This window comes from Microtus pennsylvanicus, chromosome 5 (genome assembly GCF_037038515.1).
Source record: "Microtus pennsylvanicus isolate mMicPen1 chromosome 5, mMicPen1.hap1, whole genome shotgun sequence".
Lineage (NCBI taxonomy): Eukaryota > Metazoa > Chordata > Mammalia > Rodentia > Cricetidae > Microtus > Microtus pennsylvanicus.
Genome location: NC_134583.1, coordinates 47,442,616 through 47,470,375, shown reverse-complemented (window position 1 = coordinate 47,470,375; position 27,760 = coordinate 47,442,616). Strand labels below are relative to the sequence as shown.

The window sequence follows — 27,760 nt, the reverse complement described above, 5'->3', positions numbered from 1 at the left end:
CAAACTATCTCAAACATGAAGTTTCCATATTCAAGATAAAATTTTGATCTACAGAAGACTCTGGGAGTGAAGTACTCATGACATAAACAGCCATAATTGATCCATAAGCCAAGTAAGAAAAAAAAACAAATTTTAAAACTCACCCTTCAATTCCAGTAACTTCTGCAGAATATAGAAACAAGATAGTATTCACTGTATATTCCATATTTAATGAAGGAACTTGTGAAATTGTGGCTCCTATAAAAGGAAAAGATTCTCATTATACTCCAAAACAGTTATTCTAGATGAAGAGATGAGGAAAATGTAGATGCTACGTGAAGTAGGAGGGAGACTTGAAGCCACAGAGACAGCATCGAATTAACTCAAAGAAACCCCACTGGAATAGTCCACAGACTGAGCCTCCCTTTTTGACGTCTGGTGGAATAATGGTTATGTACAACACCTTATAGTAAATTAAATTGTATTTTGGGGTGCAATGGTATGATATTTATATTTTTTGCTTTTAAAAGTTAAAAGCATGTGATTCGCTTTGTGATTTTTGCAGAGAAACAATTCAGAAATTGTCTTTAGTCTTCAGAAGAGTCGTTTGAACTTGGATTTTTAAAGTGTCGATAATTAAAGATGACGAGACCATTTGAAATTAGATGAAATACATTTTGCATTATATATTTATGGGGCTGAAAGTAGAATACAGTGGTTTAAATGAAAATGATACCCATAGGCTCATATTTGAATGTTTGTCCCACAGCGGTGGAAATTTTTGAGAAGGATTGACAATTGTGGACTTGTTGGAGAAGGTTTGTCACTAGGTATGAGATTTGAGGTTTCAAAAGACCCCAGCCATTTTCATTCCCTATCCTTCTCTCTTTATTGTGGTTTTGTCTTAAGACATGAGCTCTCATCAACTGTTCCAGAACCATGCCTTCCTGACTAATATCCTCCTGTCCATGATGTGATAGACCCTAACCATCTCACAAGCCCCAAATTAGACATATTTTCTAAGTTGCCTTGATTATGGTGTTTTATCACATCAATAGAAATATGCTAAAACAATATCCTAGGGCAAGAGGAAGTGTTAGAAGATAGTGGCAAGCATAAAACAAAAATTCATTTATAATGATTAGAGACCAACACAGTATTACATAATTTGATTTGTATTTAGGAAAATATAAATTGAAAAAGTCAACATAGTTTCTATAGAAACAAATACAGAAATCTTAATGAGCATAAGGAAATTACTTTTTTGTCAAATAAAATATTGGTTGTCGCCTAAATATGTTTTCAAATTTAACCATTAGTGGTTCTGGCTTGAGTCAATGTAGAAGGAAATAAATACTTGAAGCTGGTCTATTAGATTGAACCTCTTAATGGCAGCTAGGCATATAAATTATTTACAGTAAACAGAAAATGACAGGACAAAAGTTTTAAGTAAACATAAATTAGGCAATTAGAAGAAAGCATGAGAAGCATTCAACACCAGCCTCCTAAAAACACTTAAATTTGGGTCATATGAGTCAGATGTCTTATATATGGACACAGACTGAATAAGTATCTGTTCTTCACAGAGCCATGGCAACAACAAAACGTGTTCAGTCAAGAAGCAGAAGGCAGCTAGATCTCCAGGAGATGCTGACAGAAGTGGGGTTGTCTGTTGACTCCTGGTTGCATAAGCTTCGGGAAGACCTGGGTGTGACCTGTGCCATGGACTTACTATACTTAGAAGAAAAAGACCTCCAGAAGCTGAAGTCCCAGACACAGCACGCATGGGAGAAAAAGGCTCTGGAGAAGCTGCTTGACCTCTCACAGCCAAACACTGTTGCAGAGTTCCAGGAGACTCCAGGGGAGATGATAGAGAGCAGACAGCAGAAGGCAGAACAGGCACTGAAGGAACTGAGGACCTTGCAGTCAGAAGGGAAACACAGACAGGAAGAGGAAGTGAGGAGGAAAGAAGCAGAGCTGAGACAAACAATGGAGATCCCTGAAGAGTGCTGGCCAAGGCCGGAAGTACCCCTAAAAGATGTCACTGAAACAATGGAAAGACATCTCAACCACATGGAGCAAAAACTTTCCTACAGTGAAAACCTCCCAGATAGAGATCTGGTAAAATGGGCATCTGGAGGGCTGGCTCTGCAGGGAATTTATAAGACAAGCAAGGGAAAGGACCAATTAGCAAATAGAGAAGAGCTACTAAGGGTCCCCAAAGAATTCTTTCTCTTTGGACCTGAACAAGGAAAAATGATGGACACAAAAGAATTCATGTCTTCTCAAGCAGAATCTCTGTTCACCAAAACAGTGAAGCTGGGATTTAGAACAATGATATCAGGCAAGGGTGAACACTTGGGATTTAGTCAAGAATGTGGTAAAGATCAAAGCAAACAATCTGAATCTGAGGACATACAGCAATCAAATTCAGAGCACTCTTATTTCTCTTCAGTTAAGTACAGGTACATGCCACTAGCCTCCTTCCACTTTCGAAGTGATCAGCTCCAGCTCTCTGAGGCTGCGCTGAAGGAACTGAAAACTATTGAGGAACAACTGGAACATACTGATGGACCAGACAGATTCCTACTACTGAGAAACAGTACTGAAAACTTTTTCAACAGATTTGGCTCTCATGCTAATCAAGGTCCTTTGCATCTTGGGGGAATTTTCTGCTGGAAGGCCATTTCAGAGGGTTTCCAAAGTGATCAGCTAGATTTTGTGAAGCAGTGGACAGCAGAGGCTTTAGGTTGTTACATAACAGAGAATTCCAGTGGCTTTGAAGGTCAATTTGAGGCAAGCATGAAAATGTCAGATTCACATAATGTAAGATCATGCCAGAATACACCTAATCACCAGCTCCAAATAAACGTCCAATTATCTGTGTCCAAGATAGGTGGACCATCAGAAGCAAATGAAATTTTCCAGTGGACAGCTGGTCTACTTGCCGACAACAAAACATGGTCTGTTATTGATAAGGGAATTAGGCTGGTGCCTGTTTGGAACATCATCCTCAGAAGTCACAAAAGTGATTTTAAGGACCCTTTTCAGGTGGCTAAATGCCTAAAAGAAAACTATGCTGTGCTGTCTGGCCTTCCTACTCAGATTCAGGATGAAGAATTCTTCAGTATAATCCAAGAAACTAGACTTTTACAAAAGAATATTAAATTCCATGCAGGTTATGATGGTGATGAGAAACTTAGGAAAGTGATAGATGTTTGTGTGTACAAATTGACAGACTTTCTGAAGGCCCCATCCAGCATGGAGTGGATACACCAGTTAGAATCAGAGGGAGAACAAGAAAAAATCACCTCGTTTTCTGAATTTCTTCAGATATTAACGGAAATACAAAAAAACCTAGAAGAGAGTATGAAAAAGAAATCTCCACAAACAGTGGAAGAAGCTCAAAGAAAAGCCACATGTAAAGTCACCACAGCGTTTGGTACCTTCTTGAACTACCTTAGAGAAGCAGAGCAGCCTGACCTGCAGTTGCTACTAATCTCTATTGCAGCTGGGTCAGGCAATGTGCTGGAAAGCCATGTTTTCCAGGCTCTACTGGGATGTGCTGAGTTAAACTTCCTCCTGGATGAAATACAAACTGCCCTACACGTGTATCAGGAGCTCAAAACTATCTACCCAAATGGGGCACAGGCATTCCTAGTTTTGAAAACTCTGACAAGCACAGTTGGAAACACAGCCATTTCTCTAGAAGAGAAAACAGAATGCTTAGCATTAATAAGGCAGCATATAGAAGAGCTGTTGTCTCCAAAATTTCCAAATGTCCTCACAAAATCTGGAACAGATCATGATTCCAAGAATCAAGAGACTGACATGAGAATACACACTGATGGGAATTGTAAACAAATCTCTCCTTTGAGGATGGATGAAGTAAAAGAACAATTGCAGTGGCTCAGCCATGAAAACAAAGAGCCTTGTAACAAGCAACATGATGAAAACAGCAAAGAGGAAATGATAGAAAAAGGACCTTTCTTAGGCTTACTACAACGTTTAGGCCTAGAACATCGCTACCCAAAAATGATGAGCAAAGCTGACTTTCATCTGATCTGCAAGACTTCTGTACACAACTCCCAACCAGCATCTGAACAGGAACTTCCCTTCTATTTCCTACAAAAGCTACTGATGCTAGATTGTGGGTTCAGACATCTGATTCTCAAAAAGGCTGAAAATGATGAACCTGAAAATTTAGTAGGTCCCTGTTATGAGGAAACTGATACTTTTGATCCATTTGAAGAGTTGTCTGATGACAGAGATGAACCTACTGATCCTCTGGACACAGACTCCCAACAACGCATTCACCCAATGGACATCCAGATGGCCATTTTTCACTGTGCAGATGATCTTGCTAGGCAATACATTTTGTCCAAGCTTTCCATTTGTCAGTTTGCACTCCCCCTTGTCGTGCCAAATCCCAGCACTTCTCAGATGGAATTCTCTCTCTGGTCTCTCAGACAAATCAGGAGAAGTTGGCAAGAGTCAAGTAAATCAGCACAGGACAAGAGCTACAGTCACAGGAATCAGCAGATGTGCTGTGTCTCTACCCCCATTGTGTCCTTCATTAGAGTTGGAAATGGCTTCTCTGCTTCCAAATCTCAGACCATGAACTCTCTTCTCCATAAACGTAAACACGATGTGTTTTTTCACAGGCACTGCAGAGGAAGTAGCAAATATTGTTTCCTGATGGAAGGAGTGGTGGAGATCTCCTGGTTCTGTCCTGGGGGTCAAGGTGAGGACACATTTGATAAGTGTGTGGCCTTCACCAATCTTCATGGAGATGCCAAGGACCATAGGCAACAACTCAGCTTCCTGAAGGATATCTCGTCTGTTATTGTGGTCCTCATGTCATCTTCTGATGGCAATAAAGAAAACCAGGATATTGTCAGACACTTGAGTCAGTCTTCAATGCCTCTATTGTGTTTGTTGGATGATAAAAAAATTGTCTCGGTCAATAATTCTGGTAGAAGAGTAAGAATTGGCATCAGGGATAGAAATGAGGCAGAATTAACAGAAGAACTCACAAATGCCATAAAACATTTATTAAAACACTCTAATACTTCTTTGAGCTTAGAAGATTGTTCACAGATAGCTCGAAAACAAGGATTCCTGGTTGATGAGGACCAGAAAGACTGCAAGAAAGCTAAAGAAAAGGCTGAGATTATAACGGCCCTACTAGCAAAACAGACATTATCAAAGATAAAAGAAAACTTACTACCACTTCAGGGAAAACTCTGGCACATTTGGTGTAAGAAGGACAAAGAACTCTATCATCTGACAGAAAAAGGAAATCGGAGTATTGAACAACATAAAAGTGATATTGAGGGAGAGAAACAAAAAATCCGCCTTCAACAATTAGAAAAGGCCTTTCCTCTCAGTGATGTAATATGCTCTTTCCTTAAAACTCTTCAAGAAAATGCAGAAACTCCTTCTAAAGAGTACATCTTGACCTGGTTGAGTCTGCTTTTATATAACTTAACTAAAGAACATTTAGAAAAATTAAAGGAGAAACAAAGGTCTTTGTGGTCATTGGAACAAACAGAAGGACATAGAAAGCATGAAAGTACCTTCTTGATTGACCAGCAGAATCAGATAGAAGCCATCACCACAGAGATTTATGACTGTACATTTGGCATTGAGCACCTACTCCGAGAAGTTGCCCAGATCTATGAAGCTCTGGAAGATACTTCCTCCCTTAGAGATTGCCTTTCTCTCCGCCTCCCCCAGATTGCTGCAGACCTGATGGTAGCTGGTCTTCCCATTGAGCTGATGGATGGGGATGCTTCATATGTGCCTCTAAAGTGGGTGGCAGCTGTTTTTGACAAGCTCTCAGAGACGCTTGGAGACAAAAGGTTGTTTGTTCTCTCTATTCTTGGACTGCAGAGCTCAGGGAAGTCCACCCTACTAAATGCACTTTTTGGGCTGCAGTTCACAGCCAGTGCAGGCAGGTGCACCAAGGGGGCATACATGCAGCTCCTGAAGGTGGAAGAGACATTCACAGATGAACTTGGCATTGATTTTGTGCTCGTTGTAGACACAGAAGGACTTCGGGCTCCAGAACTCAAAAACAAATCCCAGAACTGGGACAATGAGATGGCAACATTCGTTACTGGTCTTGGAAACTTGACGCTGATCAATATATTTGGGGAGAACCCAGCAGAGATGCAGGATGTCCTACAAATAGTTGTCCAGGCTTTTCTCAGAATGAAACAAGTGAAAATCTCCCCAAGTTGCATTTTTGTCCATCAGAATGTGGGAGAAATTACAGCTAAAGACCAAACCGTGGAAGGACGAAGGAGATTGGAGCAGAGACTGGATGAGATGACAGCATTAGCTGCTGAGTTAGAAGAATGCTCAAACATAACCCGCTTCAGTGATGTAATAAAATTTAATGTTAAGAATCATGTCTACTACTTTGCTCACCTCTGGGATGGCAACCCCCCAATGGCCTCTCCCAATCCTTATTATAGCTACAATGTCCAGGAATTGAAGAGTGTGATTCTTCAGACTGCCCAGCAGGAATCCAGGAGAAGTATCATGAAAATCTCTGATGTAAAATTCCGAGTTCAAGATTTGTGGAAAGCCCTGGTCAGTGAGAATTTCATTTTCAATTTCAGAAACACTAAGGAAGTCATAGCCATGAGCAAACTGGAAACTATATATAATCACTGGACCTGGGAGTTGAGGAGCCATGTGCTGGAATTACAAAACCAGTTGAACAATCAGATTCAGAATTCAAAAATAAAGACAATCACAACCAATACACTAGAGGGTCCACTTCACAGAAAATATGAAACCATCAAAAAAGAATTTGACAAGTATTTTGAAGAAGACCCAGATAGTGAAACATTGGTCCAATGGAAAGCTTATTTTGAACAGAAGCTGCAAATGCTTAATGAATTACTTATTTCAGACACCAGAAAGAAAGGCAATGAGCTTCTAAGTCTTAAACAAAGTCAAGAAAGACTAGATAACCAAGTGTCACAGTATGAAAATGAACTGTTAGAGAGGAGCCGAGAGTTGGCTTTGAGTGTGAAGGGTAAAGAATTCAGTGATGAAGAGTTACATGAGAAATTCGATCAACTTTGGACAAATTGGATCTCCAATGTGACTCCAAGTGTTCCTCTTGTGACGGATCCTAACATTGATTTGGATTCTGAAAATATCCTTTTGGAGCATTTCAAGAAAGAGAAAAATATTATAGAAAAACTAAAAAGGGACTTTGGAGATATGTTTGAAATAAACTATGACAAACATATCCAAATGAAAAAACAACATGGTTCAATCCCCACGAATTTAGAAACATTTCATAAAGAATCCATTAAAAATGTTACTCATAATATTGATTTAAGAGTTGATGAAACAATTAAAAACATTTGCAAGCAACAGTGTGGTTACAGTCAGAATGATTTTCATGAAATCTTGAGGATTATAGAAAATGAAATGAAATCTGTGCCCCCTGAGGAAGAATACACATTTACCAGAGACTATGCAATCGACTTATCCTTGTGCTTATTCCAGAAAGCATCAAAGATTTTCAAGGAAATGCATGAGGCATTCAAGATTGCAAATGATCCTGTGAACTATATGAAGAGAAAGAAAGATGATTTCTTCATGAGTTTTAAGATGCGCTGCCAAGGTACAGCCTCCATCACATCCTTTGTTGACTTCCTTTGGCGTAAGCTCACTCCTGCTGTTTCTTCTACCATATGGGGGGAAATGGGTCGTAAAGTGAGTAGGGACATGAATTCCACCTGCCCTGCATTCAATGGAAACAGGTCTAACCTGGAGAAACACATTCTCATTTCTCTGGCAGAAGAAGAAAATTTTGAGAAGTATTGGGATTACATTCATCATCCAGAACAATTTTTTAGGGAATACATTAGAGACCACATTAGAAGCTACTGTTCAGAAAAAGAAAGTGAAAAATTAAAAACTTTTTTAAAAACAAGTTTAGAAGACATCAAAAATGCCATCCTCTCTGCCGTTCAAAATGCCACAGAAGTAACTAAAGATGAAAGCAGCACTGCATCTCGCTGGTTGGATTTGTTCTGTGATCATCTAGGGAGCAACCTGATCTTTCCAAGGAGAGACCTGATAAGCATAGAGCACCTGGAAATAAATGATACTGAGTTTCTCAAAGAATCCATGAGTGCAGCTTTGGATCCTGCACTGAGGAAAGTCGAAGAGGACTGCTCAAGTAAGCTCATAGATAAAGTGGTTCCTGACATTGAGAAAATTCTCTCTGACCAGCTCTGTGGCTGCTGGAAACAGTGTCCTTTCTGTAAAGCAATTTGTACCAACACCATTCCTGAACACGAAGGAGACCACAGTGTGTCACTCCACCGTCCTCAGGCTGTACGTGGAGCTAAATGGAACAAAACAGAGGACTTTGTCATTGAATTCTGTACTAGTTTAGTAGCAAGTGATTATCCTTTTTTTGTAAATGACTTGCAATATTCATACAAAAGATATCGAGAAGCAGGAGATAACTATGCCAGGTGGAGCATCATTCCAGACTCATCTCCCCAGTCATACTGGAAATGGTTTGTCTGCCGCTTTAAAACAGAGCTAGAAAACAAACATGGCAAAAAGTTTAATAAAAAAGGAACAATACCAGATTCGTGGTTCAATATCACAAAGCAAGAAGTACTCGATGACTTAAAAAGTCACAATTAGAATACTAGTAGTTCCACAGAAATTTCAAATTAACCAAGGGACCCTAATATCGATTTAGGACCTACATTCAATATTATACCTTATAAATGAAAAAAGTAACCATTAACAAGTTACTATTTCCATATTAGATGATTTTCTACTAAGATTTTTGTACTGTGGTTATTATTCCTGCTTGAAATATAATGTATTATATATATGAATATATGAATAGACCAATATCCTATCAATAGTCTATTTCATAGTTTATATTCTTAATGTTTCTTTAAACATATAGTGTTCTCATGGGAAGTTATTTTATTAGACAAATATTCTAGCCTTTCAGGCTGCCACCGATCTTTAGATACACTGATGGGAAATGCAGTCAAGATACTTGTCTGAAGAAAAGCCTTTAAGTCAATTTTTCCCTCTCTCAAATAATAAGAAAACCTTTTTGACTTCAGTGTAACAATCTTCCTTGAGATACGAGGATCCCAAAGCAGAGTAAATTAAGAAGCTTCTGTTCTGCAAAGTAGTTAAGCAGGTTTGATCAGGACAAACCCATGATGTCAGTCATCATTACCAATCCAATAAAGGAAAGATAAACAAGAACAATTTTTCTGACCATGGTTTTACTCTTTTCATACTTTCTGTCTTGGCATTTTTCTGTTCATTTTATAAAAAGAAAGAACAAATTGAAAATATTGGTATTTAAAAACAGCATTGCCCATCTACAAACCCCAAAACCTACAACAGTTTCCTGCCTGCAAGATAAACTTGTTCAATACTGGCACAAATATTGTGGGATTTACTGAACACTTTCTGATTTGATTTATGACCCATCCCATAAGATGGAACCTATATGTACACTGTTTAAGTAGCCAAGAACCTCAGATTAGACAGATCTCATACCTAGTGGAAACCTATTACTATTATTCTGCTAAAGTAACAAAAAACATTAAAATGATTGTTATATCAATAAATCAGTACATTGATCAACACACATCAGAGAAGTTTCTTCTTATAGTCAATGGGAATTAACACAGAAACCCACTGTGAGAAAACATACAGAGAGTGAGAGACTTTGGAGCACTCAGTTTTAAATGGGATGTCTTCATCAAATCATCCTTATGTCTAAGTAGCTTTACAGTAGAAGAGGCTGAAAGTTTGGAAGAGTGAGAGGTCATATACAACTCCAATAAAACAGTATCAAGCAAACATAACAGGACTGATGTGCATACAAACTTACAGAGACTGTGGCAATGCACAGAATGTCTTAATAGAGTCAAGCCAGGCACGATTGCAGCACTGAAAGGGAGAAGTGAACACAGGGTCCCACCCCGAAGTAAGAAGTTGTCTGCAATTGATACACACTGAAAAGGAAAAATCAGTTTCATCCAATGAAATACCATAGGTATATTATCTACACTGCAGGGCATGTCCCATGCACAGGAGTGTTTGACTAACAAAAAACAAACTCAATGGTATTTTTTTCTGGAATTTTTGTCTCAATTGGCTATCTTTGGGGATTTTCTTTTTGTCTTACCAGAATTTTTGTTGTTGCTGCTATTTTTTCTTTCTTGTTCACTTTGAATTTCATTTTTTGTGGATTTTTTATTTTGTTTGGGTGAAGGATGTTATTGTAGTTTATTTCTTTTTATAATCTTATTTTTTATCTCAAACATATTTTTCATATTACATTCCAACCCCAGTTCCCTCTTCCTCACCTTCTCCATTCTCCCACTTTCCCCATCCCACAACCATCTACTACTCCTCAGAGGGGGTTAAGGCCTCCCTTGGGGAGTCAACAAAGTCTGGGATACCAAGTTGAGGCAGGACCAAGCCCCTGAATCAGGCTGGGACAGGTATTCCCAACATAGGTAATGAACGGGCTCCAAAAAGTCAGTTCATGAACCCAGGATAAGTCCTGGTCCCATTGCCAGCCCCCCACCCCAAAAAGATCAAGTCACACAGTCATCACCCTCATTCAGAGGGTGTAGTTTGGTCCCATGAATATTCCCCAGGTTTCAGTCCAGAGTCTGTGATTTGCCACTAGCTCAAGTTGGCCATCTCTGTGGTTTTCCCCATGATGATATTGACCCCTAACCCTTGCTCATATGATCCGTCCTCCCTCTCTTCAACTGACTCCAGAAGCTCAGTCCAATGCTTGACTGTGAATCAGTGCATCTGCTTCCATCAGTTACTGGATGTAGGTTCTATGGTGGGAATTAGGGTGGTAACCAATCTGATTTCAGGGGAAGGCCTGTTCAAGCACCCTTTCCACTATTGCTAGGCATCTTATGTAGTTTGTTTCTAATGTTTTTCTTTGTGAGTTTGAAAAATGAGGGGAAATAGTCAAGTTATTTGTATTGCAAGTTACAGAGGACTTAAAATGGATTGGAAGTGGGTGGAAAATAAGATCAGAATATAGAAATTAATTTTTTACAATAACATTAAAATAGTAAAGCAAAATAGAAGCCTGGTGTTGTATTTAGGTCTGAGAAGTAATTATTTCTGAAATTACATTATGGTGGTCCTGTTTAATATGGCTATAATGCTTAATACCGGTTGTCAGTTTGACAGGACCTAGAGTTACCTAGGAGACAAGACCCCAGGAATATACCAGTAAAAGTTTTTTTTCAGATTATACTAGTCTATGCCTTGAGAGATGATAGTGATTAGAATTCTGGAGCTGGGAGGACCTTCCCTAACTGGTGAGACCTATTTTCTGGGCTGAAGTCCGAGACTGCAGAAAAAGGAGAAAGTGACCTGAGCACAGGCCATTTACTGCTCTCCCTTCACTGACTGGAAATGTAATGAGATCACCTGGATCTAGCTTCTGCTCCTGTAATTTCCCTGCTCCGAAGTCAAACCATGAGCTGGAACTCTTCTTTCAATTGACTTTGTCAGGTATTTTAATCAGCATTGTGTATTGTTACCTAATTTTCCATCCTTGTGATAAAACAGTATCACCCAAAGCAACTAGCAGAAAAAAATTAGTTTTGGCAAAGGTTCCAAAAGTCTAAGCATCCATTATAGTGCAGAAGAAGAGAAAAAATAGTGAATGAGAAACTGAATCAGGAAACAGAGTGTGGACTCTAAGTCAATGGGGTTACAAACTCTCAAGCCTGGGTCTTATTTTATACTTCCTACAGCAAAGCTACATAGCGCTAGAAGGAATGACTTGTGTCCTATAATTTCCACATCTCCCCCCAAAAGTGGCACCAACTGGGTACCAAATGTTAAAATATATACACTTTGGGTCATTTTTTATTCAAATCACAATATTTCACTCCTGATACTCTTAGGTTTATGATCATACCACAATGAAAAAATGCATTGAGTACAACATCAAAAATCCCCTAAGTGTTTAATGTGTCAATATTAATTAAAACTCTAAAATCCAAAGTCAATTCTCAGACTAAAGCTCACCCTTCACTGAGACCACCTGAACAATAACTAAAGTAAACAGAAATTTAAAAAAGAATTACATCTTCCCCCAAAGAGTAGAGAATATACGTTCCCATTTTGAAATGTAGGGATGGAGATATAGTGAGGAAAGAGTACAGCAAAGCAACACAGAAATCCATCAGGGAAAACACCAAATCCTGGAGCTTTGTGTCTTGCATATGCTTTTAGTCTCCAAGGACTTTGCTCCCTTTGCTCCCTGCAACATAGAATTCTTATGCTTATTCTATTATCTGTACTCCCCTCGGTAAATGTCTCATGTCTCAGATAGACCAACAACTTGGGCACATGGGTACTTCTATTTTTCTCTTTATAACGAAGCTTACAGGGGTTCCCATAGAGGCTGTAATAGTTTGCACTCCATCCCACAATGAAGAAGTGGTTCCTTTCCCCCAAATACTCACCAGCATTTCTTGTGATTTGTATTTTTGACCTTGGATGTTCTGACTGTCTTACAAGGAAATCCAAAGTAGTTTTATTTTGCATTTCCCTGAGGGTTAAGGACATTGAACATTGTAGACTACATATTATGGTTATTTGAATTTAGTTCTATACCCCATTCTGTAATAGGGTTGAAATCTTGGTCTTCAGTCTTTTAGTGTTTTATATATTCTACACAATAACCCTCTGTCATATGTGAAGTGGGCGAAGATACACACCTGAGTCATAATTACATGGCAAAAATCAAGCAGGTACTGACTTGAAAGCATAGTCTCTATTGGCTAGCTTTTACAGTAATAGAACATTCTGTGTGTTATATAGTTGAACAGAAATTAAACAATCTTACTCAGCTATGAACTCTTTGAGTTATAATAAAATCTAACTTGGCAATATATGGTGACTAATTCAATGGCAACACCAATTTTTGTTAGTAACCAACTATTTTTTTTTGATTGAACTTAATGTCCACTCTACAATATAGAGTTCATACCCTAACATTGTGAATTAGGGGAAAAATCCTCAGTTCACTCAGTGATGGAATGTTATTGGGAATTAGAAGCCAAATAAATTGTTTCTTCCCTAAGTTTATTCTGGCCACTGTTTGGTCATCAGTCATAAGAGAGGACTAATATTATTGTTCTGCTTAATAGACACAGTAATAAACTTATCTTTATACTGACCAATTATCTTTATACTAACATATTATTGACTCATATCTCAATTCTCAGTTGAGCAGATTCTAATAAATGGAGATTAATTTAGAGACGAAGACCCAGTCAGCATACATTCAATAAAAGACTGTGGAGTGTTCATTTCTAAATGTGATCTCTATATTTCACTTCCAGCCCACAAGACTCAGGAACATTGATTGCGTAAGAAGGCACAGGGATTGTATAAGAATCAGAAAAGAAGTTGTCTTCAGTGTACAGTATTTGGTAGCTTTAACAGTGCACACATGAAGTTGAAATGGCTGGGACTACATGTTCAACCCTGGATAATATCAAGCCAGCCAAACTCCCAGCATGGATCAGGGTTTGGTCTTGGACTCATGAAGTTCTATCTCCTTGTGAGAAGCTATTAGCCATTGATGGTTGTGGCAGGAGAGACAATAAAGCCAATATGTGGGCTACAAGGAAGCTACCCATCTTCATAGCTATATCAGTGCCTATAGAGGCTGAATTAAATGGACTCAGAGCATAATTTTTTAATTAAGGTAGTACATGATATTGGAAGGAAAATGTAATAGTGGAGATTAGAATTGAAAAGGAGAGAATGATGGAGTAGAATTGATTAAAACATGTTATATACATGGGAGCCATTCTGGGGCTAGCAAGAAACCTGGCACTAGTGAAATTCCCAGAAATCCACAAAGATGACCACAGACAATGCCCTAAGCAATAGTGGAGTGTGTCCCTGAATTGGCCTTGCCCTGTAGTCAGATTGATGACTACCTTAAATGTCACCATAAAATCTTCATCTAGCAACTGATGGAAGCAGATGCAAAGATAAACCATGGAGCACCGGACTGAGCTACTAAAGTCCATTTGAGGAATAGGAGGAGTGAGAATATGAGCAAAGAGGTCAAGACCATGATGAGGAGACCTTCTTGAATAGCTTACCTAAGCTAAGGGAGCTCACCAACTCCAGCCTGACAGCAAGGGAACCAGCATATAATCAAATTATGACCTCTGAATGTGGATGACAGTTGTATGATTGGGGCAGACTGTAAAGCCACTGGCAGTGAGACCAGGATTTACCCTATTGTTTGTACAGGCTTTTTGAAAGCCATTCTTTTTGGAGGGATACCTTTCTCAGCCTAAATACAGTGGGGCCTTGGTACTGCCTCAGCAATGTGCTAGACTTTAATGACTTCCCATGAAAAGCCTTATCCTCTCGAAGGAATGAATGGGGGGGTGGGATGAGGAGAAGGTAGAGTGGGAATAGGATTGGTATATAAAATGAGAAAAGATTTTTTTTACAAAATTAAATAAATCAATTTTTAAAAAATTAATTTTAAACTTCATTGACTGTTTTTGCTTCTCCATTTGAGGTCTATCTGTTCAGTACATTAGCTCACTTATATGCTGAAAGATTTGGAGTTGGAGGTATTTAATTTTGGAATTTTTATACATTCTCAATATGAATAAGCTATCTGACAAAGACTTTTCTCTTATTATATAGATGGTTTTTCATTATGGTGTTTATTTTCTTTATAAGGCAAAAGAAGTTTTAATTTCATGTCATCTCATTTGTCAGTTTTTCAGGTAATTTCCTGGATTAATCCCAGTCTTTTCAAAAGTTCATCTCTTTTTTTTGGATTTTCAAGATAGGGTTTCTCTGTAACTTTTTGGTTCCTGTTCTGGAACTAGCTTTGTAGACCAGGCTGGCCTCGAACTCACAGAGATCCTTTAGACTTTAGCTACACCTCTTTATATATATTTACATGTACACATTGTAGGTCAGATCTGCATATGAGTGAGATAATATTGATTTTCCTTTTTGAACTTATGTAGCTTCATTTATCTTTATCTTTTCCATGTACACTGTACTCTGATTCTGGAATATCCAGTTGGGTTAGCCTGGGGACTTGATCATAGAGAAGAGACATAGTCAAGAGCATTCACATATGATTACTGCTCTGAGGAGTGCTCAGATAGTACTTAAGGACTTTATGATAAATGCTTCAGTTTCTGTTTCCCAGGGTGGAAAAAAGCAAGTCTTTTAGCATGGCCAGACTGATGGAGTAAGTCACAAACAATGCCACACCAGTTTGGAATTATGATTAATAGGGTGGTATTTATTTAAGGGTAAAAAACTTACAGATGTCCGTCCCAGACAATAGCCCCCTACGCAACCAGGAAGGGAGTCTAGTCACCAGCGGAGCAGGAAGTGCAGAGAGAGAGGAGAGGGAAATGGCCGCTTTTTTAAAGGAAGAGAGACCACGTCCCAATGGGCTGGTATCTCAGTGGCTATAGGCTGGAGGAGTGGGAGGACCTCCCACAACACCTCCCCCTTTTATTTAAATAAGAGAGTTCTAAACCTACTATGTAATTATATACAATAAGTACAAATATCCTATTCTAACTAGCTTAGGTCTTGTATAATAAAAAACTTGGCCAAGTCATGAGAGAAAGTATCTACATTTATATAGTCTTCAACCCCATCGAAGATCTGAGAAGGGAAATAATGTTACCTGGGTAATTAGGAAGTTCAGTAAAACAACTTCCAAAACATGCAACAAATCACAAAGACAACTAGCTACCTGGGCAATCACCCAAAGTCACGTTAGCAGCATTGAAGCAACCAACTTTGGCTAAGGCCTAACATAACTGACATACCATTTTCAAAGGCAAGCAACTTTTTCAAAACTATCTTACCCTGTCTTGGCAGCATATGACAGTCCTGTTTTATCCATTGATGCATGCTCTGTATCTCTGTCAGTGGTTGAGGTATGGGCATTTCTTTGCCCAAAGGCCAGTTCTGCCAAAAAGAAAGGCTCCAGGTGGAGTGTCTTTAGTGCTCAACATTCTCTCGGGAATAGAGTGGTGCTGCCAGGAGCAATTGTGTCTCACTACCACAAAACTCTGAGTTAGATTAAAGGCCATTTTCTACAGCTCTTTGAAGAAGTTGAAGATTATCTATCTATACTGAGTATAATCTCTATATGTCTAAAGAACCTGATTAGTCCAATTATAAATGACAAACTTAGATGACTATTAATCTATATAATTCTCAATATCTATATAACTTAAAGACTAAGACAATAAACGACTGTGAAACAAATGAGGACAATGACCTCCAAATATAAACAATGTACAAATATACATTGCAGTAGGTAAATATATATCAATACACAAGCATTATATAAGTATCTTAATCAGAGGTAGAAATGTACACTGCAATATGGTAAATATATACAATATATATATCAGTACAATATATGTCAATACATAAAAAATGTTTTAAACAGAGGTAGAAACATGCATGCATACAATAGTCAATATAATTTAACTTTGTATCAATATACAAGAATCTATACCAATATATTTGCCTAAAAATAGTAACTCACAATTACAAATCTATTATCCCATTATCCCTCTTTTTTTTTTTTTCAAAATGATCCCTGGGCTTATAAAGTTCCTCCCCCAACCCTCAATCATATACTAATTATAATCAACCCTTAAATGATGTCTCTAAACCCAAGGGCAAACTTTACTGGGAGAGGGACATCGTCCTCTAGAAATACTTCCAGCTGTCATGGGGGCGACGTTCTTTCTGGGGGATCCTGTGAAAGTAAAATGATGGTTAAATTTCAAGATCAATGTCTTTTAAAATTGCCAATAGTCTCTGAGTATTTTGTGCAGGTCTGGCCAAAATGTGGTATAAGATGTGCACCATTTCAGATAACCAAGTTGGAACTGTCTTGTGCAGCTTGTACCCAAAGCAGGTCTTGTAGTAGCACTATCAGTGTCATGATGTCATATCAACCAGGTGGAGTTGTTGTTATGGGGCCACATCTTCTTCCTGGAAACTTCAAATGATACTTCAGGAAAACTCATTGTTCATTGTGAAAAACTTAAACATTAATCATATAGACATATATATATATATATATATATATATATATATATATATTCACTGAAAGGCATGATAGATATATTCAATGAAAAGTATGATAGATATGAAGAAAAGCAAAGATGTTTTCTAAACTCATATTTCTTTCTGTCCCATATCATGGCTCTTGACATGAGACAGAAACTCCAGAAACTCTGGGTTTTTCTCTTACTAACAGGCTTGGAATTGGAGAGGGACTGAGCCAGAGTCCAACTTCAAAACCAGCTTTATAAATTTAGAAATACGGTTTAATATATTTTACTTACACAACTCATTCAGTTTTCTTGATAGTGCCTATCGGGCAGGTATTTTTCCATCTGTCAGTATCCAAACATCCAGGGTCCCTTGAATTTTTCAAAGATGAGTGTTTTCCTGCTGCCCCCATTCTATATGTTTTTCTTACCACCTGTATGAATATCATCATTGTGGATGAGTTGTCATTTCTCCTTTCCAAGCGGTTTCTCCTCTTCAAATCGAAACTTTATTAATTTTGATGGTATCCACAATTTTTCTTCTCCTGTGGAAACAAGAGCAAAACCCCTTCCCCAACATAGCACATCTCCTGGCTTCCATTGAGAGGTCAGCACGTCTTTGAAATAAATCGGTTGATTTAGTTCAGCAGACTTTTCCATTATCCAATGTCTTTCTGCTGCTGTCGTTCCTTTCTCATTAGCGTTAAGAAAATTCAAGGTTAATAAAGCATTATGTAATCTATTTCTGGGGGCATTTTCGGTCCCTTTCTGTTTGTTCAACATATCCTTTATAGTACGATTTGATTTTTCTATAACTGCCTGACCTGTAGGATTATTTGGTATACCTGTAATGTGTTTATATTATAATAATCAAAAAAGCGTTTCATTTTCTTACAGATACATATGCTGGACCATTATCTGTCTTTATTTGCACAGGTATACCCATGATGGCCATAACTTCCAATAAATGTGTGATTACTGAATCAGCCTTTTCTGAGCTCAGGGCAGTAGCCCATTGAAAACCTGAATATGTGTCTATGGTGTGGTGTACATATTTTAATTTACCAAATTCCATAAAGTGGAACACATCCATCTGCCAGATTTCATTTCTCTTAGTACCCTTTGGGTTACTCCCTGCAGGCAACGGTGTTTGAGTATAGAAAGAACAAGTAGGACATCTCTTTATAATGTCCTTAGCTTGTTGCCAAGTAATGGAAAATTCTTTCTTTAGGCCGTTACTATTGACATGATGCTTCTTATGAAATTCTGAGGCCTGCAACACACTTCCAATCAATAATTGATCAATCTCAGCGTTGCCTTGGGCTAGAGGACCAGGCAGACCTGTATGGGACCAGATGTGTGTTATGTACATCGGACAAAGCCTGTTCCTGATTATGTCTTGTACCTGGATAAACAATGAAGTCAATTCTGTGTCATCTGGTATAAATTCAGCGGTTTCAATATGCAAGATAACTCTTTCTGCATATTGTGAATCTGTAACTATATTAAGAGGTTCTTTAAAATCCCTTAGCACCATAAGAATGGCATATAATTCTGCCTTCTGGACAGAATTATAAGGGCTTTGTTCAACCTTACTCAATTCATCTGACTTGTAACCTGCTTTCCCTGATTTATTTGCATCAGTATAGAACGTACGGCCTCCAGTTATTGGAGCATCACGTACAATTCTAGGAAAAATCCAAGAAGTTCTTTTTATGCGGTTAAGTCTACCACTTTTGGGATAGTTGCTATTAATTTCTCCCAAAAAATTAGCACAAGCTCTTTGCCACGGTTCATTGCCTTCCCATAACTTTTTTATTTCTTCAGTAGTAAAAGGCACTATAATTTCTGCTGGGTCTATACCTGCTAGTTGACGAAGTCTCAGCTTACCTTTTATAAATAATTCAGAGACTTTTTCCACATAAGTTTTTAATTTTTTACTTGGTTTATTAGGTATAAATATCCACTCTAAAATAATATCTTCCCTCTGCATTAGAATCCCTGTAGGAGAAATTCTGGAAGGCAATATGACTAGGATGCAGCTAAGATTTGGGTTTACCCTATCCACATGTGCCTCCTGTAATTTTTCCTCAATTATTGTCAGTTCCTTTTCTGCTTCAGCTGTCAGTTTTCTTGGACTATTCAAATCTTTATCTCCATCTAAGGTTTTGTTTAAATGAACTATTAGATCAGGTGTTATCCCAACAGTTGGTCATAGACTGGAAATGTCTCCTAACAATCTTTGGAAGTCATTAAGAGTCTTTAACCAGTCTTTCCTAATTTGTGCCTTTTGCGTTTTAATTTTCTCTAACCCTATTCTGTAACCTAGGTAATTAATGGAATTTCCTCTTTGAATCTTTTTAGGGGTAATTTGTAATCCCCACCTAGGCAAGACTTTCTTTACTTCTTCAAACATCCTTTCTAAAGTATCTTTATTTGAATCAGATAACAAGATGTCATCCATGTAATGATAAATTATGGACTTGGGGAATTGTTTACGAATTATTTCCAATGGCTTACTTACAAAATATTGGCACAATGTAGGACTATTGAGCATATCCTGTGGGAGGACAGTCCATTGATATCTCCTATTAGGCTGAGAATTATTATAAGTAGGCACTGTGAAGGCAAATTTTTCTCTATCCTTTTCTTGTAACGGTATAGTGAAAAAAACAATCTTTCAAATCAATAACTATAAGAGGCCATCCTTTTGGTAACAGAGAAGGCAAAGGAATTTCAGATTGTAGTAGGCCCATAGGTTGAATTACTTTGTTGACAGCTCTTAGATCTGTCACCATTCTCCATTTACCAGATTTCTTTTTTACAACAAACACTGGAGAATTCCAAGGGCTGGTTGATTCTTCAATATGGTGAGCATCTAGTTGCTCTTGCACCAGCTGCTCCAATGCCTGTAGTTTATCTTCAGCTAGAGGCCACTGTTTGATCCATATTGGCTTCTCAATTAGCCATTTTAAAGGTAGGGCTGTTGGTACCTCTAAAGGTTTGGTATTTGCTGTATGTTCTTGTACAGCCTGAATGGCTGGTGACCTTTTTCCATAATACCTCATCATATCCTTCCCAGAATTATGAGTTCCTGGAACTACAGGAATGTTAATCTGGGTATTCCATTGCTGTAGCAGGTCATGGCCCCATAAATTTATGGCAATATTGGCTATATATGGCCTTAGCCTTAGTCTTCCTATTTGCCCTTCGGGCCCTATGCATTCAACCCATCTTGTGCTTTGTTTTACACGAGATAGGGTTCCAACTCCTAGGAACTGAACATCTACCTCTTGAAGAGGCCAATTCCGATGTCAAGATTCTGGGGTAATGATACTTACATCCGCACCTGTGTCTAATAAGCCTTCAATAAAAGTGCCATTTATGCAGACTCTTAGCTTTGGTCTTTGATCATTAACAGAAGTCTGCCAAAATATACGTTTACTCTGTCCTACTGGGTTTTTTGACTCTTCCTCCACATGTAATTCATCATTTGGACCAGTATTACTTTTTACAGCAGAAATTGGAGCTTTTAATTTTCTTGGTGAGGCACGTTCTCCACTGTGACCGGGAATGACTGGGCCACTGTTGGCTTGGGGGCCTGCGAGAGGCACCCCAAGGAGTTTCCCGATGATATCGTATTGCCCCATCTGTCTGTTGTTGACCTACATTTGTCGGACCAATGCCGGCCTTTACCGCATCTCCTACATATACCTGAAGGCCGAGGTCTCCTATTTTTGTCATTCCCAGAAGAGATATTATTCCTAGAAATTCTTTGCCTGCAATCCCTTTGAAAATGTCCTAATTTACCACAATTAAAACACCTGGCAGTTTGATGTCTCCTCATTGCTTTGGAAATCGCTTCTCCTACCCAAGATTCATCATTATAGCTAAACGTCTCAACATTCATCGTATGCTGAATCCATTCATCCATAGGTGCTGATCTAGACTTTAAAGGCCCAATTATCTTTTTGCATTCTATGTTTGCATTCTCTAAAGCTAGAGATTCAAGAAGTATTTGTCTAGCTTCTGGGTCTGTTACCCCTATGTCCAGAGCCTTAATTAATCTTTGCAAAAAGTCAATAAAGGGTTCTCTCTCTGTCCCTGCCTAATTCTGGTATATGATTCAACCCTTTTTTCTGGATCTTGTATCCTATTCCAAGCATTTAAAGTTGCTTGGTGACATAAACACAGTACTTCATCGTCATAAAGAGCTTGGACCTGTGGATCAGCATATTCTCCTGCACCAAGAATTTGATCTTGGGAAACCTCAACACCTTTTACTCTTCCTTGCTCTTCCATATGTTTGGATTCTTCTCTGAAATAAATTCCAAACATCAAGGAAGGTCCATGATCTAAAACTGCAGACACTAACTGATGGAAATCATGGGGGATAGCTCTAGCATTAGAAGCCCAAGTCCTTATCATTTCCTTTACATATGCATTGTGCAAGCCAAAATTAACAACAGCTTGCTTAATTTCTTTCAGATCATTCATTGCTATTGGCGTCCATCTAGCTTCTCTGACTCCCTTAGAGCCTTTAGAAGTTGATGATTTGTCAGAATTAAGTATAGGGTATGTTGCTAGAACACTGGGTAAACCAGTTCTAATAGCTGGTGGAGGCATTGTATCCTGTCCTTGTGCCTCCTTACTCTGTTCACCAGCTGCAATAATTTCTCCAATCATTTCAAATCTTTTTATCATTATCTCTCTTAAATCCCGAATCTCCTGACCTGTATATATTTCCAGTGATTTCACTGAAGTATCAACTTTTTGGTCTCCATTCTGCACCTGTGATTCCAAAGCTTTAATTTTTTCCTTCAAAGATAACATGTCCTCCTTAAACTTTTCTTGTATATCATGTAGATTCCCATCTTGGAGGTACATTCTGTCTGTTACCTTATCAAAACTTTGTGATAAAGTCTGAAGGTCAAATTCAACAGCCTGAACCCTTTCAGGTAACTTTCTAATACCCTTGGATATGGAGTCAATTTTGTCTGTCATAGTATCCACTTGTTCAGATAACCTCTGATTTTCAATAATTTTAATCCTGTCAATTAGTTGTTCATTATTAGTTCATAAAGATTCTATCATTCTTAGGAGTGCCATATTCTTCTGTTCATTATTAGTTTGTAAAGATTCTATCATTCTTAGGAGTGCCATATTCTTCTGTTCATTATTAGTACGTAAAGATTCAATCGTTCTTAGGAGTGCCATATTCTTCCTTAATGATAGAATATGGAAAAGAAAACTGAAACCTAGTAACAAGCAAATTAAGGTATCCCCATAATCATATAAACCTTGTATGATGTAATCCATTGTATTAGTAAATATAAATTTACTAATCCATTGTATTAGTGAAAACAAAGCAGTAAAATTTGCGTTAGAAAAGAAAACTGCCATATTACCTATTATCCAGCAGGTGGCGCTGTTGCCGAGTCGCGATGAAAACATGGTCCTGTTTCAGTGCCTTAGTAGATGTTAAAAACTGGAAAATGCAAGTTTCTCAACAAAGTAAATGTAATTAAATCAATTCCAGAGACGGAACCAGAAACCCAGAATCCAGGAGTAGAGAAGAGCAACCTGGAAGCCGCTTATGCCTCCACGTGACAAAGTCACCCTGAGGGGTTGCAGCTTTCAGCAACCGCGTGCTCTGGTTGCGCCACTTAAGAGCTGTGCTTGCAAGGGAGATTTAAAAATGACTCAGAAAAGAGCAAACCACGCGGGCAGAGACTACGCAGGCCTGTGGAGTTTAAATCCACGTGGGGAGGCGGACGATAGGGTGCGTGGGGACTGGAAGTCAATCTGAGGTGTCTAAAGAGAAAATATAAAGAACTGCAGCAAGAAAAGTCAGTGCGTGATGATTTATATTAAGCTGCTGGCTCCACACACAAGACACAGGCCACAAGGCTGCTGCCACAAGGAAGGGAGGCTCGCGCCAAGCTCAACTCTCAGCCGGCAGTCGAGCGGGGGAAGCAGAGGTCCTAACACCAAATGTTGGGTGCCAACTGATGGCGTAAGTCACAAACAATGCCACACCAGTTTGGAATTATGATTAATAGGGTGGTATTTATTTAAAGGGGAAAAAACTTACAGATCTCCGTCCCAGAAAACAGCCCTCTATGCAACCAGGAAGGGAGTCTAGTCGCCAGCGGAGCAGGAAGTGCAGAGAGAGCGAAGAGGGAAGTGGCCGCTTTTTTAAAGGGAGAGAGACCACGCCCCAAAGGGCTGGTATCTCAGCGGCTACAGGCTGGAGGAGTGGGAGGACCTCCCACAACACCAGACCGTGCTGAGACTTGGACAATCTCCCTAAAATATTGCCATCAGCACTGCCATTTTAAAGGCCCTGTCTTGGAGTGCTAACATCCCTACACCCTCATCCCAGTGCTAAAGCTGGATGGGACCTGGATCATTTCAAATACCCTTAAGACATTTGGAAGAACTTTTTTTAGTATAATGTATCAAACAAGTCCGGACTTTTTCATATAGGACTTAAACATGAAAAGTGAAAGTAAAAGTAAAAAGAAGATGCAGAAGCAGAAGAGGAAGAAGGAGGAGGAGGAGGAGGAGGAGGAAGAGGAGAAGGAGGAAGAAGAATAAGAATAAAGAGAAGGAGAAGGAGGAGGAGGAGGAGGAGGAGGAGGAGGAGGAGGAGGAAGAGGAGGAGGAGGAGGAGGAGAAGAAGAAGAAGAAGAAGAAGAAGAAGAAGAAGAAGAAGAAGAAGAAGAAGAAGAAGAAGAAGAAGAAGAAGAAGAAGAAGAAGAAGAAGAAGAAGAAGAAGAAGACCACAGCAGCAACAGCAACAACAGAACCAAGGCCTGGGGGTAATACAGTTTATAAGAATATTTATTACTCAAATAAACACCTGTGTTACCTGTGGTAAGAATAAGCATTTCCAAAAACTGGGAAAAGTATGAGTCTTATACTAGCTCTAACCAGACAAAATTATAGTATAGCAGGAGGAGTTACTAGCTGAAGTGCCACTGGCGTATGATAGGATCTGGGAGCAGGAAACCAACTCCAGTTCAGGTCCCACTCCCTAGAGTAATTAGGCAACCCAAACTTGACTCAGTGGGGGAAAAAGAAGTGGAAGGAAGAGGAAGAGAAACAGGAAGAAAAGACAGCACCTCAAAGTTATTTCAATAGGGAGTTAAGGACAGAAAGCATGACCTGTGAAAATTTGAAGTTGATAATATGATCAAAATATGTTATGTTAAATTTTCAACAAATTATTAAAAATATAAATTTTAGAGTGGAATTTGTGAGTGGAATCAGGTGAGAGTGATGTTTTTATTGTTTTGAGCTACTGATTGTAATCATTTATAATAACAGCTACAAAAAACCAATATACTTAAGGGAACTTCCTCAATTAATAGGAAAGGCACTAGAGATCAAGCCAAGGTCCTCAGGAATGTTAACCCGATAGTATAACACTAAGCATTTTTGTCAGTCATTCCCTTCTCCTTTTCTTTTTGTTTAGAAATACTGCATTTTGAATTCATGCAGACACACCCTGCTCAACCACAGGCCACATGTTCCATGAGATCAAGTAGGCAATTCATCCTCAGAACATCTTCACTTCCCAGCTTCCAATAGGAGTTTATCCTCCTATGCTCCATGATTACTGTATCCCAGCCCCCAACTAAAGCAGATATTTCTTGTTCAAACACAGTCCATGCCTACCAAAAGACCAGATAGGTCACCCACATCAAAACATTCCCTACTCTCTCTCTGTTCCCCCAGTTTGAATCCTTAGGGTAGTCCCTAGCCCTGCAACAGAACACCGGGGGGGGGGGCTTCCTCTCCCACCCCCATCCATGATTCTTGAGGATCTCACAGGCCTGTGACCTCTGTATTCTCCTTCTTTAGCTTCCAATAATCTCCGAAAACCCAGAGAGGAAACAAAAACCAAGGAACAAAACACCCTCCTAAAATAAACAAACCCAGAAATATACATCTAGACCCATAATCATCCCAAATCCACATGACTAGATGCCAGAATAAGAATAAAATCAGTAGCAGTCATGTCAATATGTCACTACCAGAGTCCAGCTATTCTACCACAGCAGGCCCTGCATATTGCAACATAGCTGTAGCATAAGAAAAAAAAAACAACTGTAAGAAAGTGATAGAGTTCTGTAAAAAGAAAATGTATAAATCCCTAATGGAAAGTCAGGAAAACATAAACAAGCAATTGGACAATATAAATGAATACCTTAAAGAATGCCAAGAAACTATAAACAAATAATTGAAGGAAAAGAATAAAACTGTTCAACACCTGAAAATGGAAATAGAAGCAATAAAGAAAGTCCAAACTCGGGGAATTCTGGAAATTAAAAATGAATGAACTTGAACAGGAACTGAGACATGCTTTGCTAACAGAGTACAAGATATGAAATAAAGAATCTCTTTCAGTCATCGGAGATACAATACAAGGAATGAATACAGTGGTCAAAGAAAATGTTAAATACAGGAAAATACAACTTGCTACAACACAGAGGGGACCATCCACCGGACACAACACCCCACTCCCTAGGACTTCCACAGGGACAAAAGCCAAAGGCCCTCCCCCAACTGCATTTGGCTTCTCTAGCCAACCAGTAGGAGAGTTTCATGCATGTATGCTGACCCAATACCCACCTCCAACCACCAGATTCCCCCAAGCTGCAAGCCAAATCCTGTCCCTAAAATTGCTTATTCTCCTGCAACTCTGAAACACAGCTTGCTACAATACAGAAAGGACCAAGAGGTGAGTGACCAGCCATACAGCAGACACCCTACCCTCAAGGACCTCCATAGTGGGGCAGAAACCTGAACCCCTAATTAAACTGCTGTGGCTTATCTAGCCAGAAAGCAGAAATGCTTCCTGCAGGTAGGCTGCTGCAATACCCATCCCCTTCCAACGACGCCTCCCTCACAAGCTACAAGCTGCATCTTGCCCCTGTAATTATTCAGTCACCCGTAAGGCTGGACTTCTCAACGAACTACCTGTGTGCGCATGCATGGGTCACCCACCATCTGCATCTTCAGCGTCTAACGCACTCATGCAAAACCCCTGTGTGCATGTGCAAGGCGTAGGGTCGCCCGTCATCAGCATCTGACATAGGCACATCTTCCCCCATGTGCATGTGCTAGGAAGCCTTTAAAAGCTGGATGTGCCATCTTTGCAACCTCTCTCTTCCCCCGATGCACCATTTCCTATTGCCCATGAGCACACCTCTCTTCTAATAAACTCCTAAGTGGGTTTGTTTGCATCTCGTGTCCTTTTCTCACTCGTGTCAGACATTTCATTTGGCGCTGAGACTCGAGAGATTCTCCTGCCCCAGGCCCCTATCCCGGGGCCAGAATTTCCAGCCCTGTGGCCCCCTCCTGGGGCCGGGATCTGCCCCAGCCTCCTGGGACTGGAATCACAACTAGGGATTTTCTCGAAAACAGCTCACGTGCTTCAAATGCCTGAGCACTACCTCTCTGAACAACACCCGCTTCCAATGGTGAGTGTTCCCATTCTGGTTAGCTTAACCATTTCTTTGAACCCGAGGAATTGACCATTGAGCTCCTGGACACCTTCTGGAGTTCCTAGAGATGGGGGGACTGCAACCAACCATGGTCTTCAAGGCCTTGGTTGTTCCTTTCACTGGCATTCATCTGTGGTTTGCTTCCCTTAGTTGAGCTTGTGTTTGGAACAGCCCAGGGCCAACCCACCCATGACTGAGGGCCCAGGGGCCTCAAATCTTTCTCTTTTTTTTCATTTCCTTTTCTTTCCTTTTCCTTTTCGGAGGCTGCTCGGAGCAGCCTCTAGCCTCTCTGGGTTCAGGCCACTGACTGGATCCAGCCAGGCCTTACCTTCCCACTCATGACTTGAGGGGACACCCACACGAGTATTGCAAGGGTCATGTTGATTTACATCCTGCTCCGTAGTCAAGAGATGTCTTCTTTGGAGCCCTGAGGTGTTGCTGTTTTTGCGGGTTTACATAGCTTTAACCATAGGAAGCAAACCTTCCAAGCCTATCAATCCCGCCTTCCCACTGGGGTGCCTTTTAGATGCCCTAAAACCTCAGGTCTTAATGCCCTACCTGCAGACCCCCACACTTAACCACCTCTGTTCAAAAAAATGGCCTCGTTACAGTTTAGAGAGAAATATAAAATGGCCACCTAACAACACCTTTAACCCCAATATTTTATAGGAACTTTCTAATTATTGACAACACAGACAAATGGAAGGAGATTCCCTATATCCAAGCCTTTTTTCTACTTACGCTCTAAGTCTAAGCCATCTGTCCTTGCAAACTGTTTACCTGCTCACATGTTTCTGGCTATGCCATCTGCTCCTGAAGAAACCCCCCCACTTCCACTCTGGACCCAGCTAACAAAACTGCACCATTTCGACCTCAGTGGGAAGCTACCCCTGTTTGATGTGTGTGGTCGATCCATAAGCTAAAATTAACCAGACCAGCTCAATATAATAGATTTAGTTTTAATAAATGGAAAAGGGTGGGGGAGCTGGAGAGATGGCTCAGAGGTTAAGAGCTTTGCCTGCTCTTCCAAAGGTCCTGAGTTCAATTCCCAGCAACCATATGGTGGTTCACAACCATCTGTAATGGGGTCTGGTGCCTTCTTCT

General features: G+C 39.5%; 1 protein-coding gene across 1 annotated transcript; it reads left to right on the top strand.

Annotated features, from left to right (window-relative positions):
* Nucleotides 1–1,569: 1,569 nt before the first annotated feature.
* On the top strand, nt 1,570–9,453 carry LOC142849533 (interferon-induced very large GTPase 1-like). The gene has a single exon (XM_075971814.1). It carries the CDS (start codon nt 1,570–1,572, stop codon nt 8,668–8,670), a length of 7,101 nt encoding a protein of 2,366 aa, XP_075827929.1. The 3' UTR covers nt 8,671–9,453.
* The last annotated feature ends 18,307 nt before the right edge of the window (nt 9,454–27,760 follow it).

What these genes read in the sequence shown, in the direction of transcription:
- LOC142849533 (XM_075971814.1), top strand. Translation starts at nt 1,570, where the DNA reads ATGGCAACAACAAAACGTGTTCAGTCAAGAAGCAGAAGGCAGCTAGAT.